This window comes from Antechinus flavipes, chromosome 2 (assembly GCF_016432865.1).
Source record: "Antechinus flavipes isolate AdamAnt ecotype Samford, QLD, Australia chromosome 2, AdamAnt_v2, whole genome shotgun sequence".
Lineage (NCBI taxonomy): Eukaryota > Metazoa > Chordata > Mammalia > Dasyuromorphia > Dasyuridae > Antechinus > Antechinus flavipes.
Window position 1 is genome coordinate 474,952,878 of NC_067399.1, and position 17,524 is coordinate 474,970,401.

The window sequence follows — 17,524 nt, forward strand, 5'->3', positions numbered from 1 at the left end:
GAGAGAGAAAGAATTTAATCATTGAAAGTTACTGTAGGAATAGAGAAGACCAGGGTTTATCTTCAGAGGAGGATACTGAAGCAAAACAAAACAAAACCAAAAAAAAAACCTCCCTACTCCAAAAAGTAACATTAAATGGTTACTTGTCCAAAAAGAATTCATAGAAGAACCCAAAAAAAGACTTCAAAATTAAATAAAAGAAATTGAGGAAAAACTTTTTTTAAAAAATTCAAGAACAAGGCTGGATTTTTGGAGACAATAGTCTCATTCAGCCCTGGGACCAAACCATGGATCCATTTGGTCCCAGTAAATCTCTCCCTTTCAAATAAAATATTAAATTATTTTCTAATCTCTATCCTGCCTCAATTTCTCCAGCATTACATTTTGGAGGTCCCAACGAGATGGTAGAAAATTAGCAGAATTAGACATAAGAGACATTTGGGTCTCCCCCTTGGGCCTCAGAGTGGCTGGGGATCTGAATTTTTGGCCTGGAGAGGCCAGCTCCTGGATTTTTTTCCCAGAGCCTCCAGGAAAGAAAGCAGTTTCCAACCACAACACCCCCATTTTGGCCACAGGAGAGTAAGTCTGTCTGAGTACCCTTTGGGTACTATCTGGTCAAGTCTTAAGACCTGTTCTGTTCTGTCTGTGCTAGCATTTGGATTCCCAGGATTATGAAATGCTAGTGGGCATAAATTCTAGGTGTGGTATCTTCTAGACGCAGGGAGCACTACCTGAGTGTCTAAGACACATCTGTGTGCCAGTTGGCACAACTCTGGACATTCCAGAGCATAAATCTGGGTGTCTTTTTTAAGTCACCATCTGTCCCAGGTTATTTCTACCTTCTGAATCCAATTCTCCCTGTGCAACAAGAGAACTGTTCGGTTCTGCCCACATATATTGTATCTAGGATATACTGCGACATATTTAACATACATAGTACTGCTTGCCATTTTGGGGAGGGGATAGAGGGAGGAAGGGGAAAAACTGGAACAGAAGTGAGTGCAAAGGATAATGTTGTAAAAAATTACCCTGGCATGGGTTCTGTCAATAAAAAGTTATTTAAAAAAAAAAGTGGAACTGAAAATCTAACAAAAATACATGTTGAAAACTATCTTTACATGTAATTAGGAAATTAAAAAAAACTATTAATACAAAAATAAATAAAATTTTTGCATTAATATTTATTAAAAAAAAAAAAAAGACATCATCTTGCTGGACCTGCACTTAACACCGTATACCAAGATAAGATCAAAATGGGTCCATGATTTAGGCATAAAGAATGAGATTATAAATAAATTAGAGGAATATATGATAGTTTACCTCTCAGACTTGTAGAGAAGGAAGAAATTTGTGACCAGAGATGAACTAAAGACCATTACTGATCACAAAATAGAAAATTTTGATTACATTAAATTAAAAAGCCTTTATTACAAACAAAACTAATGCAAATAAGATTAGAAGGGAAGCAACAAACTGGGAAAACATCTTCACAGTTAAAGATTCTGATAAAGGCCTCATTTCCAAAATATATAGAGAATTGACTCTAATTTATAAGAAATCAAGCCATTCTCCAATTGATAAATGGTCAAAGGATATGAACAGACAATTTTCAGATGATGAAATTGAAACTGTTTCCACTCATATGAAAGAGTGTTCCAAAACACTATTGATCAGACAGAGAAATGCAAATTAAGACAACTATGAGATACTAGTACACACCTGTCAGATTGGCTAAGATGACAGGAAAAAATGATGATGAATGTTGGAGGGGATGTGGGAAAACACTGATGAATTGTTGGTGGAGTTGTGAACGGATCCAGACATTCTGGAGAGCAATTTGGAACTATGCCCAAAAAGGTATCAAACTGTGCATACCCTTTGATCCAGCAGCGTTACTACTGGGCTTATATCCCAAAGAAATACTAACGAAGGGAAAGGGACCTGTATGTGCCAAAATGTTTGTGGCAGCCCTCTTTGTAATGGCCAGAAACTGGAAAATGAATGGATGCCCATCAATTGGAGAATGGTTGAGTAAATGAATGTTAGGGAATATTATTGTTCTGTAAGAAATGACCAGCAGGATGAATACAGAGAGGCTTGGAGAGACTTACATGAACTGATGCTAAGTGAAATGAGCAGAACCAGGAGATCATTATATACTTCAACAATGATACTGTATGAGGATGTATTCTGACAGAAGTGGATTTCTAACTCAGTTTCAATTGATCAGTGATGGACAGAAGCAGCTATACCCAAAGAAAGAACACTGGGAAATGAGTGTAAACTGTTTGCATTTTTGTTTTTCTTCTGGGTTATTTTTACCTTCTGAATCCAATTCTCCCTGTGCAACAAGAGAACTGTTCGGTTCTGCACACATATATTATATCTAGGATATACTGTAACCTATTTAACATGTATAGGACTGCTTGCCATCTGGGGGAGGGGGTGGAAGGAGGGAGGGAGGGGAAAAATCGGAACAGAAGTGAGTGCAAGGGATAATGTTGTAAAAAATTACCCTGGCATGGGTTCTGTCAATAAAAAGTTATTAAAAAAAAAAATTACCCAAGCATGGGTTCTGTCAATAAAAAGTTATTAAAAAAAAAAAAAACACCATCTGGCTTTTTAAAAAAGGCTCCGTTTGGATTATGGGAGAAAAGGCTGTGGAGCTGACAACTTTCCTCAGGGCTATTCTTTCCAGATAGCCCCTGGTCTGTGTTAAATGTTTTGACTGCGTAGGCTATGTGTGTTCTGTGTTCTATGTGATTTGTTTGTCTGTTTTGTTAATTTTTAAGTTTAAGAACAATGATCAAGAAATTTGGGAATTGTTTATTTCAATGTTGCAACTGTACTTAGTATAATTACTCTGACCTCGAGCTGGAGAAAAGAGTTGATTAGGAATTTTAGGATGATTCTAAATTTGTGGGAAATAATCTTACTGTTGCCTTTGCATGCCAGATTTGTTCTGGGTATTCTTTTGGGCAGTTTTAAAATTGTGGGAAATAATTTTACTGTTGCCTATGCAGGCTTGATTTAGTTATCTTTAAGTACAAGATCTTAAAAGAACAATAGCTTGGTAAAGAATTTCTGTTCACTTGCCTGAAAGAGGCAACATGCCTCTAATTATGTAAAATATGTAGCATAAAGGATCGGACTTTTCTGAAGGCTCCAACTCTCGCCAAGTTGGAGCTTAGGAAAAGTCCATTGGGAATAATGGCCATGTGGGATCAGAGCAAGAGAAAGAAAAACTATGCTGTTTCATTATTTGAAATATGATAGGAAAAGCAGTTTTATATTATTGGGAATTTAAAGCTGTTTTTAGTTTGGTTCAGAGTTTGTTACCTATATTATAACATTGTAAGTTATGCTTTAAATCCAGCTCTGCTGGACATGTGGGTTTTATGGAATCTTCCCTACACACACACACACACACACACTGATTTCTACTACTTTAAAGGTTGCGTGGGATAGGGATATTTTGTCTTCAAAGGTAAAGATTTAAACTCAACCCCCTGTCTATTCCTCTGGGCAGGGATGGATGGATCTACTCCAAGCATCACCCTTCTCCTCTGGAATGTGGTTCCCCTCTGAATGGGCAGCACGACTGTCTTGAGCCCTGCTGCTCTGTAAGCAAAGGCTGAGTTAAGTGCACAAATGACCACAGACCTAACTCACAGTGAACTGTCCATCTCAAACTGGATTCTCTGTCTAAGATGCTCTCCAACTATAGAGGACCTGACATATTACAATAGGGAGCTTTGAATATTGCTGATTAACTCCAAGGTTATCAGGTAGAGACTTGTCCTTGCCATAAATCCTTGCATTATTCTAGCTTTATTTTGATTTTTATTTGGTTTATTTACTTTTCATAGGGTTGGTCAAAATTATGGTGCTAAGACCTTCTAGAGAAAGGTAATTCAATGATTTGAATAGTTAGAAGAGAGAGAGTATGGAATGCTACAGTTCTCTTTCATTATCCTGACTCAGTTTCCCTAATTGTCCTATTCAGTTACTCTGCCTCAGCTTATAACAATTCCCTCTTAATGTTTGATAGGATAAAGGTCATATTTATATCTTAGACCTCAGGCTATAATCATTTCTTCTTAATGTTTGATGGGATAAAGGTCTATCCATTTTAGACATCATTAGAATATCAGGAGCCTCTACAGTACCTCCCTCCACTATGTCATCCTAGGTGCCTGCCTCCATTATGTCATCCTCATCCTAGGTATCTCCCCCAGTATGTCAACTCCCATGTCACTGTTCTTGTTACACTATAAAAGAATCTTGTATCTGACATTCACTGCTGGATTCTTGGAGATGATAATCTCATTCAATCCTGGGACCAAACCATAGATCCATTTGATTCCAGTAAATCTCTCCCCTTTAAATAGATTATTAAATTGTTCTCTAAAAAAAATAAATAAATAAAATAAAAATCCAAGAAAGAAGATTATGGGAGCGGGGGAGAGGGAAATCATATAACTAGACAAGGAGATCCAGAATCTTAAGGAATAAAACTTTTGCTTAAAAATTGAGAGTTAGGCAAAGGAAAACCAGTGAAGTTATAAGAGACCAAGAAATATAAAACAAAATATAAAGAATGAAAAAATAGAAGAGAATGTGAAACATCTCATTAGAAAAACAACTGGTCTTAAGAACAGATCAAGAGGAGAAAATATAAGAATAATTGGACTATTTAAAAGCTTTGCTCAAAAAAAGAATCTTGACATAATAATTAAAGAAAATTGCCATACTTTCAGAGTTTTGTTGCAAAAAGATTTAAACTTAATAAAAATTTGACATATAAAATCCAATAGAAATATAAAATAAGCATGAAAAACTAAATTACAAGGAATTCATTAAGGACAAACTGTTTATTTTTTATACATGGAAATGTAAGCAATATACCTAAGATAATCATTAGTAACTGAATTGTTTGAAATAAAGATTGGAGTAGAACTAGGTGCGATATGATTTTAAAAAGCAAAACCATATAAGAAAAGGTAAAAAGAGTAATTATATATGCTAAACAGGCAGATTTCAGAAAAACCTAAACAGACTTATATGAACTGATGCAAAGTAAAATGAGCAGAACCAGGAAAACATCGTACTCAGTATTAGCAACATTGTGTGATGATCAACTATGACTGACTCAAGCTCTTCTCAGCAACACAATGATCCAAAGCAAGTACAAAGGACTCACAAAGGAAAATACTATTCATAACCAGATAAAGAACTGATACATATAGAATGTAGATCAATGAATTTATTTTTTCACTGACTTTATTCTTTTCCATGTTTTTTTTTTGCTTTTGATCGATTTCTTCTTTCACAGCTATGATTAATTTGAAAATATGTTTTACTTGATAGCACATGTATAAATTAGATCAAACTCCCTACCTTTTTTGGAAGAAAGGAGGGAAGGGAAGGAGGGGAAGGAGAAAACTTTGGAACTCAAAATCTTATCAAAATGAATGTTGTACATATATTGGTCTACCTACCATCTGGAGGAGGGGATGGGGAAAAGGGGAAAAATTGGAACAAAAGGTTTTGCAATTGTCAGTGTTGAAAAATTACCCACGCATATATCTTGTACACAAAAAGCTATTATTTAAAAAATGAATGTTGTAAATTTTGTTGTCATGTATCAGAGGGGAGAATAAAATATTTTATGAAAAAATAAATTTATAAAGAAATGAGGGTAAGAGAATAGGATAAATTGGGGGGGGGTGTTATAGAAGGGTTTGTAGATGAATGGAAATAGGATAAGAATGGAATAAAGAATGGAGAAGAGAAAATAAGGGAGGGACTTCTGAAGAGGATAGATTAAAGTAAGAGGAAGACAAGGTATCAGTTAAATTAAAGTAGAAGAGTCAGAAGGGATAGGAAATAAGAGATAAACACAAACATAAAATAAAGATGAAAAGTAGAATTTATTTGATAAGAACAGCAGTTAGTAATCAAGATCTCAAAGATTAAGCAAAAATGGATTTAATCAAAAGAGAAAATTAGGGAAACTATACTATATGTGAGTCATATTAATGAATATTGCTTTACACTATTTAAAATAACCACAGTATAAGGCTGGAATATTGCTGTGGTATAGAAAATAATGAGTTGGTGAACTTAGAAAAATTGGGAAAAACTTGAACTTTATGAAGGAAGACTTATGAAGGAAGAAGTTATCCACCTTCAGAGAAGCAGAGGACAAACAAATATAGTACAATCTTACATAGATGTATATGAATGTATATGTGTATGATTATAGATAGATAGATAGATGTCTATAAGTGTATGTGCATATGTAAGTACATATATATATATGTGTGTGTATCTATAGACATAGATATATAAGTACCCACACATAATTATAACTTTGGAGAGGGGCAGGAAAGGGGGAAAAAAGAATAAAGTAAAAAGTATACAACAGAAACAAAAGAAAACCTACAAAGAAAATCAAGATGGACAGGTCTAAACACAATGCATAGTATTATATACGCTTTCTTGAAATGGAAATTTTTATTTTTATATTTTTAATTTTCTCTTATGTTCTGCTGTGTATATAGCAACTTTTTCCCTTATTTTTTACTTAAGTTTAAAATAAATAAATATATAAATTAAAAAGGCTAAATAAATAAATTGTGGTATTGCCAGTAAAGAATAGCATAGAAGAAATCATTGCTAGGCCACATGACTGGAAAATTGTATAGCAATCAATATAAATTAGTCATTTAGCAAGAATAAGGGACAGAATTGTAACTACAGTGGGGTAATAGGGTTTTTCCTCTAAGGTACCAAATTTAGAGCGTATTGACATCTTTTTGTGCTTTATTCTTCAGTTGTGCTTGGATGAGATCTCTCCCTCACTTCCCCCTTCCTCTTCAACTTCTCCAATAGTGTTCTCACATGGATGTCCCCAGTTTGTTCTCTCTGTCGCCTCTCTCTCTGTCTCTGCTTTTGTCTCTGTCCCTCTCACCTACTTGTCCCTCTCCCTCTCCCTCATCTTCTCTCTCTCCCTTCTTTCCTCCCTCCCTCTCCTCTCCTCTCCTCTCTTCTTCTCTTCTCTTCTCTTCTCTCTCTCTCTCTCTCTCTCTCATTTTCTCTCTCTCTCTCCTTCTCTCTCTCTCTCTGTCTCTGTGTGCTTCTCTCTGTATCTCTCTATCTGTCTCTGTCTCTGTCTCTCTCCCTCCCTCCCTCCCTCTCTCTCTCTCCTGCCCTCCTTCTTTGTCTCTGCCTCTCTCTGTTTCTCTGTCCCTGTTACTCTGTCTCTCTTTTTCTGGGTCTGTCTGTTTGTTTATCTCTCTTTCTCACTCTCTTCCACAAAGGGCTAATGTTCAGATACCCCTCTCCAACTGAAAACCGGGGAAGAAAGGATACTTCTTATATAAGTATCCACACCAGTGAAGCAACTAAGTGGTATAATAGAGTCCCATGTCTGTCACCAGGAAAACCTGAATTCACAGCCAGTTCCAGACAGCTGTTGACCTTGAGCAAAATCACTTAACTTTTGTTTGACTTGTTACTTCAACTCTAAAATAAAAATAATCATAGCACCATTTATTATTCCAAAACCCAGACTGTTGTGAAGATCAAATGAGATCATTGCAAAACATTTAGCACTGTGGCCTGACACACAGAAAAAACTTAATAAATGCTATAATAACAAAATAAATGCTACCATGAAATTATTATTATTAGTAAAGTTCAGATGATCCATACAATGAAGTTTGAAGCAACATATTCAACCATTTCTATGAATTGTGGCAATTCCAAGACAAACAGAATTTATTATTTATTCATCATATTCTGGAGAAAATGAAAAATATCTCAAAATTGTCTTATGTTTGTGGCACTAGTTGACTCAAACAAACAAGGTCAAAATTAAGCCTGAGCTTTCAATGCTCTAAAAAGCTAGAATATTTCTTCTATGATAGAGAGTAAATAATGATACCTATTTCAGTTTGAATGAACAAATGATTGTATGAAAAAAAAAAAACAATTGTATAATGGGTAAATAAGTGTCTTTCCTTGCTTTTCTTGATAAACATTTCAGGCTTTAAAGGTGGTCAGAATTCTTTTTCTTCTTGTGAATGTTTCATTATACAAAGCAATCAAAATTCATTAACAACCAAATAACAAGTTATAATGCAAACAAATAATGGAATAAAACATCCCCTTTGCATAAAGTACTCTTACCTTTGACATATGTAATGACATTCCCATTTTTTGCATCAATGACACAGAGTGCATTTTCTATATCCAAACCACAGATCACATATTTACCATCAAAAGAAATTTTACATGAAAGTATAATACTGTCATGGTTGAAAGACCACTGGAAAAGAACAGATAATGGATATTCAGATTCAATCAGCTTCTTGTCAGACTATCTTATATCAAGAGAAATCAAAGTAAAAATACATAATTTTTTTCCTTTATGGTTTTGGTTATAGTAATCACCATGGTCCCTAAACTGAGCAGAAGCCAAAAATATTGATCCAGTTATGTTATAAAGTATCATCTTATGTTCATTTTCTCATTCAGTTGTCTCATTTACAAAACACACCTCAAATAGCCTACTTCTTTTAAGTTCTTTTTTTACAGGCTAAAACTGAGGTTTTTAACTCAGAATACAATGGATTAATGCCATTCATCTTTGCTATTCAATCACCTGTTTCTGTCAATGGCTTTACCATCTCCCAATTATAATCTTCAACCGAGTCATCTTTCCTGTTTCCCTGTTGTTCATCCTACCACATCCAGAGAGTTAGTACATCCTGACTATTGATCCATCATAATTTCTTTAAGATGCATTTTATCCTCTTCATTCTTGCAACCAACCATCACTATGATCAGGACTCCCATCAACACAAGTCAGGATCATTGCTTGATTTTTCCTATCTGATGCCAAACTCCAAATTCTTCCTTCTTTAATCCATTCATTACACGACTGTCAAACCCATAAACATTATTATCATTTTTACTCTCCTCCTCACTGGCCCTCTGTTCCCTATAAGAGCAAATATAAACTCTACCTCACTTTTAAGACCCTCCACAATATTGTACCATCTGATTTAATTTCCCATTAGTCCTCAACAAATGCTTCATTTAAGTTAATAGTTTCCTCACCGTCCAGTATGTTTATATCTTGCCATTAGACCCAAATGGCTCTGGAAGGGGAAATGAGTCAGGTGATCTTGAATAGCCCTCCCTCACTTAAGTCCAATTCACTTTTATGTCTTGGCATCATCCCTCCCTAGTTTCTTCTGCTCATCCAAACTTTTCTCATCCTTTAAAGTCCATTTCAAGTGCCATCTCCTCTATGAAGCCTTCCTTGACTACTCCAAGACCTATTATTATTCTCTTTCTTTGAAGTACAGCATTTGAAAGCTGTTTAGCACTTAGGCAATTGTCTTTATAATATAATTGTTTTACTGTTGCAAATATGAATGTCATATCTTCCTATTTACCTTGTGAGATCTTAGGGAATTGGAACATGTTTGATACTTCTGTTTCCCCCAATGCATAGTTGAGTACAGAGCTGAACATTTAGCATATATTCAACAAATCTTTATTGATTGCTTGGTCAATACTTACTATAAAAGTAAACATCACAATCATTATAGTACAACAAATGTCCAGAGATAAACAGGGTGTTCCTGAACAAAAATAATAAAAATAGCAATACAGACCAGAACTTGTCCACTTTCCATATCCCAAAGCTTTATTGTTTTGTCATAGGATGATGTAATAAATCTGAAAACAAAAATAATATTACAGGATTTATTAGATACATTAAATATCATATTCTTTTGGTTTATAAATAGATTTTTAGAGAAGCATTTTTAATTTTTTATTAAGAATTTTCATTTTTCAGAAAAAAGTTTGATTTCTTAAATTATCTGTTTAATATTGAAGACTATTAGAAATTGTCAAAACAATAAAGTCAATTAAGTTTTTATTAATGTTCTAAAAAACTCACAAAATACCATAGCAATTCATTTTTTAACAAATCTGTGAGGGAACTTCCAGTAAGGAAATGCTATTATTAATACAGGCAAGTAGCTGCTTTAGTTGCTTTACAATTTGTGATCTTGGAAAGTTACCTGAGGCAATGAGAGATAAAGGTATTTGCCCAGAATCAATCACTAGGCTTGTATGTGTCAGGCAGTACTTAAAGCCAAATTTTTCTGAATTTAAAGATGGCTCTTGATTCCATGCTTTATCTCTAACTCATATAATTTTAACTCCTTAGTTATCACTAACTTGTCAACAGTCTTTCAGCAATCATGATATTTGCCATTCCCCATATGAATTCTCCCAACTATTTCTTTGTCATTTCAATTGCTGATATTGCTCAAAATTTTTTCTCACTGAAAGTGGTATACAATTACAAATTCTATTAATTACAAATCTAATTAGTTACCCAATAAACCATTACAAATTAGCATGTTTCTGGTAACAGGAGATCCATACAAACATTTTTCTCATGAAGCTTTTCTAAAGGGTACTTTGAGATCTAGTCCAGTCTTTTCCTTTCATAGATAGGGATAATAAGGCCCAGAGACATAGACTGATTTTTTTCCCATTTAAAAACCACTTAGATGTTGTTGGGTTTTTTGTGGGTTTTTTTGCAGAGTCATAATGACTTTATGTTCGTAATGTGGAAACATTGTTTATGATATATGCTAAAGCAGTTGTCATTTTATAATTTCTTTATTCAGAGGACTTTATTTTGTAACACATTATAAACAAATTAATCTCAAAGGCAACATAGTAATGTTGTCATTCTCTAGTCTGGCAGCAGCCTGACTTTGTGATTTTATAATTATGACCTTTTCTTGAATCATGTTGGTTTGTTATAATTTGTTATCTACTCTGAAATGGATGCCTATTATGCAAAAGCATTATTTCTTTCTCTACTCATATGTCTATAAGTTTTTTTATTGGGGAATAATTGAACAGATGGCTCCTTTTTTCTGACTTTTTTCTTCTTGTATATTTCAAATTGGATGTCCTGTAGGTGTCTCAAACCCAACATTGCCAAAGTTGAACTCATTTTCTTTCTCTCCAAACTTGCCACTCCTTGAACTCCCTTTTTACTATTCAGGATATCACCATTCCTCCAGTCACCCAAATTCCCATCTTCAGTTTCAAAATCTTTCATCTCGATCTTCACAATCTCTTTTAAAATGTCCTCTTCTCTCTACTCAAGACAGCCAACACTATAATAATGGCAAGAAAGGATAGAGAGACAGAGACAAAGAGACAGAGAAATAAGGAAAGAGGAAAGGAGGAAAGAGGGAAACATTTGCTTTCTTTTATGCCAATAAATTAATTATAGTTATTGGATTTTTTAAAGATCCATTTCAGCATAGTCATAAGTATGTCCCAGAATTCATTAAATCTCCTTTTGAAAATAAATTTTAGAAGAATGAGTTCTAGTCCTAGCTCTGTCATTAACTAGCTATATGGCATACCCCTTCTCAATAAACTCCAATGCATCCCTATCATCTCTAAGATCAAGTATCAGGTTCTCTGCTTGAAAGTTAAGCTCTTCATAATTTGGCTTCTTGTTACCTTTCTGGTCTTCTTATATTTTACTCCACACACTCTAGAATCCAGCTGTCTTGGCCTTATTTCTATTCTTTGTACATTCTACCTTTCTCTGTTTCTTCAATATGAATGACTCCCCTACCTAGAATGCTCTCCCTCCTCAACTCTACCTCTTGGCTCCCCTGACTTCCTTTAAGACTCTCTCAAATCCCATTTTCTGTAAGATGTCTTGCTTAATTCCCTCTACTACTAGTCTCTTACCTCTGAGATTATGCCCTACCTACACTACAGGTGTCTTGCAAGTATCTCGTTATTGACCTAGTCTTCATTAGAATGTGAATCCTTCAATGATGGCAAAAGCTGTTTTTATCTTTGTCTTTGTATCCCCAGCATTTAGCACAGCCCTGAAATATGTTAAGTGCTTAATAAATACTTTTTGACTGATTGATCATGGGCAAGTATCTTTTCTCCTCTGGATCTCAGCTTCCATCTCTATAAAAGGAGGTAATTGGATTAAAAGGTCACTAAGGCCTCTTTCAACTCTAATCTTTATATGGAATCAAAGAGAAAATAATATTCAAAGATACTTTAGAATGGCTATTTGTTTATAACCATAAACAATAACAATTCCTCAAAGATTGATAGAGTATTAATTGTTCAAAATATTTTTACAGTTATCATTTCCTTTGATTCTCATTAACAACAACAATCCATAGGGAAATACAGTAAAAAGGAAAATCAGTAAAGCTCCAGTAGAAGGAAGCCAAATTGTCCTCTTTTCTTCCCATTTGTAGAAAAATTTCTGTGACATTAATGTGCATCATTTTCTTTGTTGTATTTTACTGACCCATAAAATGCAACTAAAAGTCACCTCGTGCTATCTGCTGTCAGGCTGCATTCTGAAATAGGACCCATATGACAGTTTTCAAAATTATGAATATTAATTCCTGTGACAGCATCCTCAAATAAATGAAAGGAAGTATCATTAGAAAGTGCTTTACTGAAACTGTTAAAAAGAAAATGCTGCATACATTAAACATCCCAACTTTAGTTATTTAAATTAGGTTAGTGCCAGAATTGGATTGTGGAGATTCATTTAACTCTTAAGAGGTGAAACAACTTTTTGAGTTTCTAATGAGAGTAAGAAGAAAAAAGAGAGAGTGTAAAGGAAATTAAAACAATCTGTACTGTTCACAGAAAACACCTTGTAGCAAATAAGAAATTTTGATAACATATAACTAGAGATCATCTGAATTCTCTTGTACCTTGTGTTTCAATCATTTAAAAAAATATTTTGATTTCCAAACAGTATTTCTTTTATGTATTCAACAGAAGTTTCACTTTAGAACCTGATAACTTTTCCGGCCTGGCAAGAATTGTCTGTCCTAACTAAAACTATGTATGATTTGAGAATAAGGGGAGGAGTGGATGGAAGTGGGAGTGAACTGAAGCATGATGGGTTAGCTTCTTTCTCTCTCTATGATCTCTCTACTCCCTTTCTCTAAGTGTTGATGAACAACCCTATCTACTCTCCCAGAAAGAGCCTCAGAGCTTCTATGAATGCATCAAATCATGTTGGCTACTCACATGAATTTTGCAGAGGGAAATATATTCAAAAGCACTCTACATGGTCTACTTAGGAGCAGAACTTCCATCTCTTAAGTCCAGCCTAAACTGATCTCTAGGTGAAAATATGGCTACTTTCCACTCTGCAGTAAGAGAAAGCACTTTCTCAGGAAAAAACTGAGCTTAGTTATTTGGCTACAAAACGATGAATGAAGAAAAAGAGCAATTACTATTTAATAAAAAAGTTATTGTTCCAATAGAAGACTGAGGTCAAAAGCTGGTATACAAAACAGCACAGAAAAAACAGTAAAGTAAAAATATCACATCTTCTAAATTTATTTTGGAAACATCTGCCAAAATGTATTTTCAGGAAAAAATGTGACTGACTCTGGTTTAAAAACCATGTGATATTGATGGCATTTTACACTTCAACAGGAATTTTAACTTTTTAAAACTAACTTTCAACAACTACATGAGGAATGCAGAACAGGTTTTGTAATCTTCATTTTAACTAAATTTAACAAATATTTATTAAATGCTTACTATATACAATGCCCATACTGGGCACTGGGGACATAAAGACAAAAACAAAACAGCTCCTATTCTCCAGTAGCTTATATTTTTCTCAAGGATCTAACATGTACACAATTAAGTAAATGTATTAGAAGTGGGATTTTAATATACCTTGTTGAGTGATGATCCTATGCCCTGGGGCTATTCTTTATGCGGCCTGGATTATTGCAAAAGTCTGCTGGTGGGTCTGTCTGCCTCAAGACTCTTCCCCACTTCAATCTATTCTTCATTCAGTCAACAAAGTCCAAAAATGCAGATTTGATCATATCATTGTTTTATTCAACAAACTCCAGTATCTTTCTTTTAGCTGTGTCCAGAAGCAAACACGAAGTGTTCCTTTTTGACATATCAAAGTCCTTTATAACGTAACCCTCTCCTACCTTTCCAGTCTTCTTAAATTTTACTTCCCAACATCTATTCTTTGATCCAGTGATCCACTGATATTCGCCTCCTGGTCCCAAAGCATGATTCCACAAACAAGAGACTCCATTTCTCAGCTTCAAGCATTTTCTCTGGCTCTCCTTCATTCTTAGAACACTCTCCCTTTCCACTCTGAATACTGATCTCTCTGGCTTTCTTGAAGTCTTATTTTAAATCCCACTTTCTCCAAGAAGCCTTCTATAAATTCTCTTAATTCCACTGCTTTCCCTCATAATTTATTTTAAGTCATTTTTCAGTTATATCCGACACTTTGTGATCCCATTTGAGATTATCTTAGCAAAGACACTGGGGTGGTTTGCCATTTCCTTTTACAGTTCATTTTACAAATAAGAAACCTAGATAGTAATCAGGGTAATATGGCTTGTCCAGGATCATTGAGCGGATAAGTGTCTGAGGCCAGATTTTAACTCAAGAAAACTCATCTGGATTCCAAGCTTAGCACATTACCACTGCACTTGTAGGACAAATACTCTTTACAGCTTGCTTTGCATGTATTTGTTTGCATGTTATCTTCCCCATTTGATTGTAAACTCCTTGAGTACAGCCTATCTTTTGTCTCTTTTTGTATTCCCAGTGCCCAGAACATAGTAGGCATTTAATAAATATTTAATGCCTGATTTAAAAACCTGTTGATATTAATAAATGTGGAAATATGTTTAGAAGAATTGCAATATTAGATTACTTGTGTCTAGGGGAGGGGGAAGAGAAGGTGAAAGGGAGAAAATTTTGGAACATAAGGTTTAGCAAGTTTTTTTCAAAAACTATCTTTGCATGTATTCAGAAAAGTAAAAAGCTATTTTTTTAAAGGAAGAAAATTAATTCAGAAAGCCAAGGAAAAAAAAAAAACATGCTGATATTGGTATTGTTCTACTTTGCTGATTATATATATGTGTGTTTTGTGTGTGTGTGTGTGTGTGTGTATTTATATGGGTATACATATATTGTTAGGATAAGAGCATATAATATATTGCACGTATTTTAAATCTAGTCATGAAAAAGCTATTCAGAACTTGGGAATATAGGTAAATCTGTCCAAATGCGCTCCAATTAATTTATAAAGAACAACAAATGTTTAATTGGGGAAAGAATGTAAGGGAATTGTATTTAAAACCCCAGGTTCTAATTATAGAAAAGGAGTAAATAGAGGTGTGCTAAGCTAACTATAAAATTGTGGACATACAAAATGTGAACACCCATCCCTGGTGGAATTCTAGAAAGTACGACCAAGTAGACAAGCAGAAATTTGGCCATGCTTCTGAAGTCCTTTAAAAGCTGTATATGGTATCTAGCATATAGTGTATAGTACTATAGGAGTACAAGCTGTAGCCAGGAATGGAAGAAGTCAGTTCCTGACGAGACAGTAGAACCTGTGGAGTTGAAGGGGGGAAGACAAAAGATGTCAGATAGAGCCAGGAGAAGAGAAGCATAAAGGAAGTTGTGGCAAGTAAAGGGGCCAGAATTATGGGAATGAGGCATGGAGGAATGTCAGGACAGGATCTGTGCTGCTTCAAAGTAATTTGAAGGACAAATCACTAAGACAGGAAAGGCTTCCTAGAAAAGGCACCATTTAATCAGTATCCTGGAAAAAATCAATGATTCTAAGAGGCAGAGATGAGAAAAACATATATTCAAGACTTAGGAAAGTTGATTTGGCTGAAATGTAGTGCTCATGAAGGTGAAATGTGAAATAAGATTCAGGAGATAAGTGAGAACCAAGTTCTGGATGTTATTCTAGAGATAATTAGGAACTCCTGAAGACTGTTCAGCAAGGGAGTATCATTGATATACCTGTGCTTTAGAAAAATTATTTTGGCAGCTGTGTACAGAAGAGAGGAGAAGTTGGAAGGAGGGTGATCAATTAAGAAACTATTGTAATAGTTTAAGCAAAAGGCAGCAAGAGCCTAAACCAGGAAGATAGAGCTATATGAGAGAAAAGGATATGGGGAAGGGGTTAGGAAAAGACATCCACAAGACTTGGTCATTGACATAATGGGAGGAGACAAAAATCAAGAATGACTTAAAGATTGGGAATTTAGTGACTAGAAAGATAATGGAATGAGAGATAATGAATTACATTTTGAATATGTTGAGTTTGAGATAGAAACATTCAGCAAGCAACTGGATGCTAGGAGAAAGATATGGGCTAGATGTATAATTTTCAGAGTCTTTTTTACATACTTTACTATCCAATCAAATTAGCTTTCTCATTATTCCTGACAAACCACACTATCTCCTGTCTTCAAATCTCTTACACTGGCTTTCCCTCATAGCTGGAATATATTGCCCCCTCACTATTATCAGTTTCTTTATATGAACCCTATTCCTGATTCCCCCCAGCTACTAGTAGCATTTTCTCCTCAAAATACCTTAAATTTATTTTGTGTATATTTACATATGTAAATATTATATCCCTCAATAGAGTATGTTTTTCTTGAGGATAAAAGTTGTTTCAATTTTTTGTCATTGAATCCCATATTATAGTGCTTGGCACATAGTAAGCTACCTGACTGACTGATTGATTCATTCATTTACCTAATGATGATCATTAAATCAATGAGAATTTATGAAATCACCAAGATAAAAACTGGAGAGAGTGAAGCATTCACTTGGTACACTTGAACACTTTTGGGTGAAAAACATACTGAAGAAGGAAATTGATATTAATTTTTCAAAAGATACTGACATATCCTCAGACAATCATGGGCTCATGGAGCCAAGAAAGGAAAGATTATCCAAGATGAAATAATCAACAGTGTCATAAATTGTAAGTAGAATAAGGTCTGAAAGCCAAAAATGCTATTGGTATCTTTGGAGAGAATGGTTTTATTCCTGGTTTGGGATTATAAACTAAACTGCCAAGAGTTGAGGAGAGAAAAAGGAATGGAGACTTCACGGCATTCAAGTATGACTGTGTAGGCATTTTGCTGTGAGGGGATGGCAAGGGCAAATGAAAGTTGGTTTTTTAAATGAGGCAGAGTTAATTGGAGGGAAAAAATGTTTGAATGAAATATTTCTATCAGGGTTTCATCTATAAAATATATAGTGAATTAACACATATTTATATAGCCAAGAGCCATTTCCCCAAAGATCAAAAGTATAAACAACTTTCAAAAGAATTGCAAACTACTAACAATCATATGAAAGAATATTCTAACTTATTAGTATTAAGAGAAATGCAAATTAAAATTAAAATTACTGAGATTTCCTGTCTCATCATATTTAAAAAGATGAAAAAAGAGAAAAATAGTTGATGTAGGTGGGAAAATAGGAATGCAGACACACTGGAGTGTGTCCAGCATTGCTGGATCTTTGAATTAATCCAACTTTTCTGGAAAACAATTTGAAATTATATTTGAAAAAGTGACTAAAATGTGCATATGCTTTGATG

General features: G+C 34.5%; 1 protein-coding gene across 1 annotated transcript in view; it reads right to left on the reverse strand.

The window, feature by feature from the left end:
• Positions 1-17,524, reverse strand: part of WDR88 (WD repeat domain 88) — a 209,022-nt gene that overhangs the window by 177,692 nt on the left and 13,806 nt on the right. The window contains exons 3-5 of the mRNA XM_051973764.1: positions 12,428-12,516; positions 9,693-9,756; positions 8,197-8,335 (exon numbers count right to left, since the gene is read on the reverse strand). Of these exons, the coding sequence (XP_051829724.1) occupies positions 8,197-8,335; positions 9,693-9,756; positions 12,428-12,516 (292 nt within the window). The remainder of the gene's footprint in view (positions 1-8,196; positions 8,336-9,692; positions 9,757-12,427; positions 12,517-17,524) is intronic.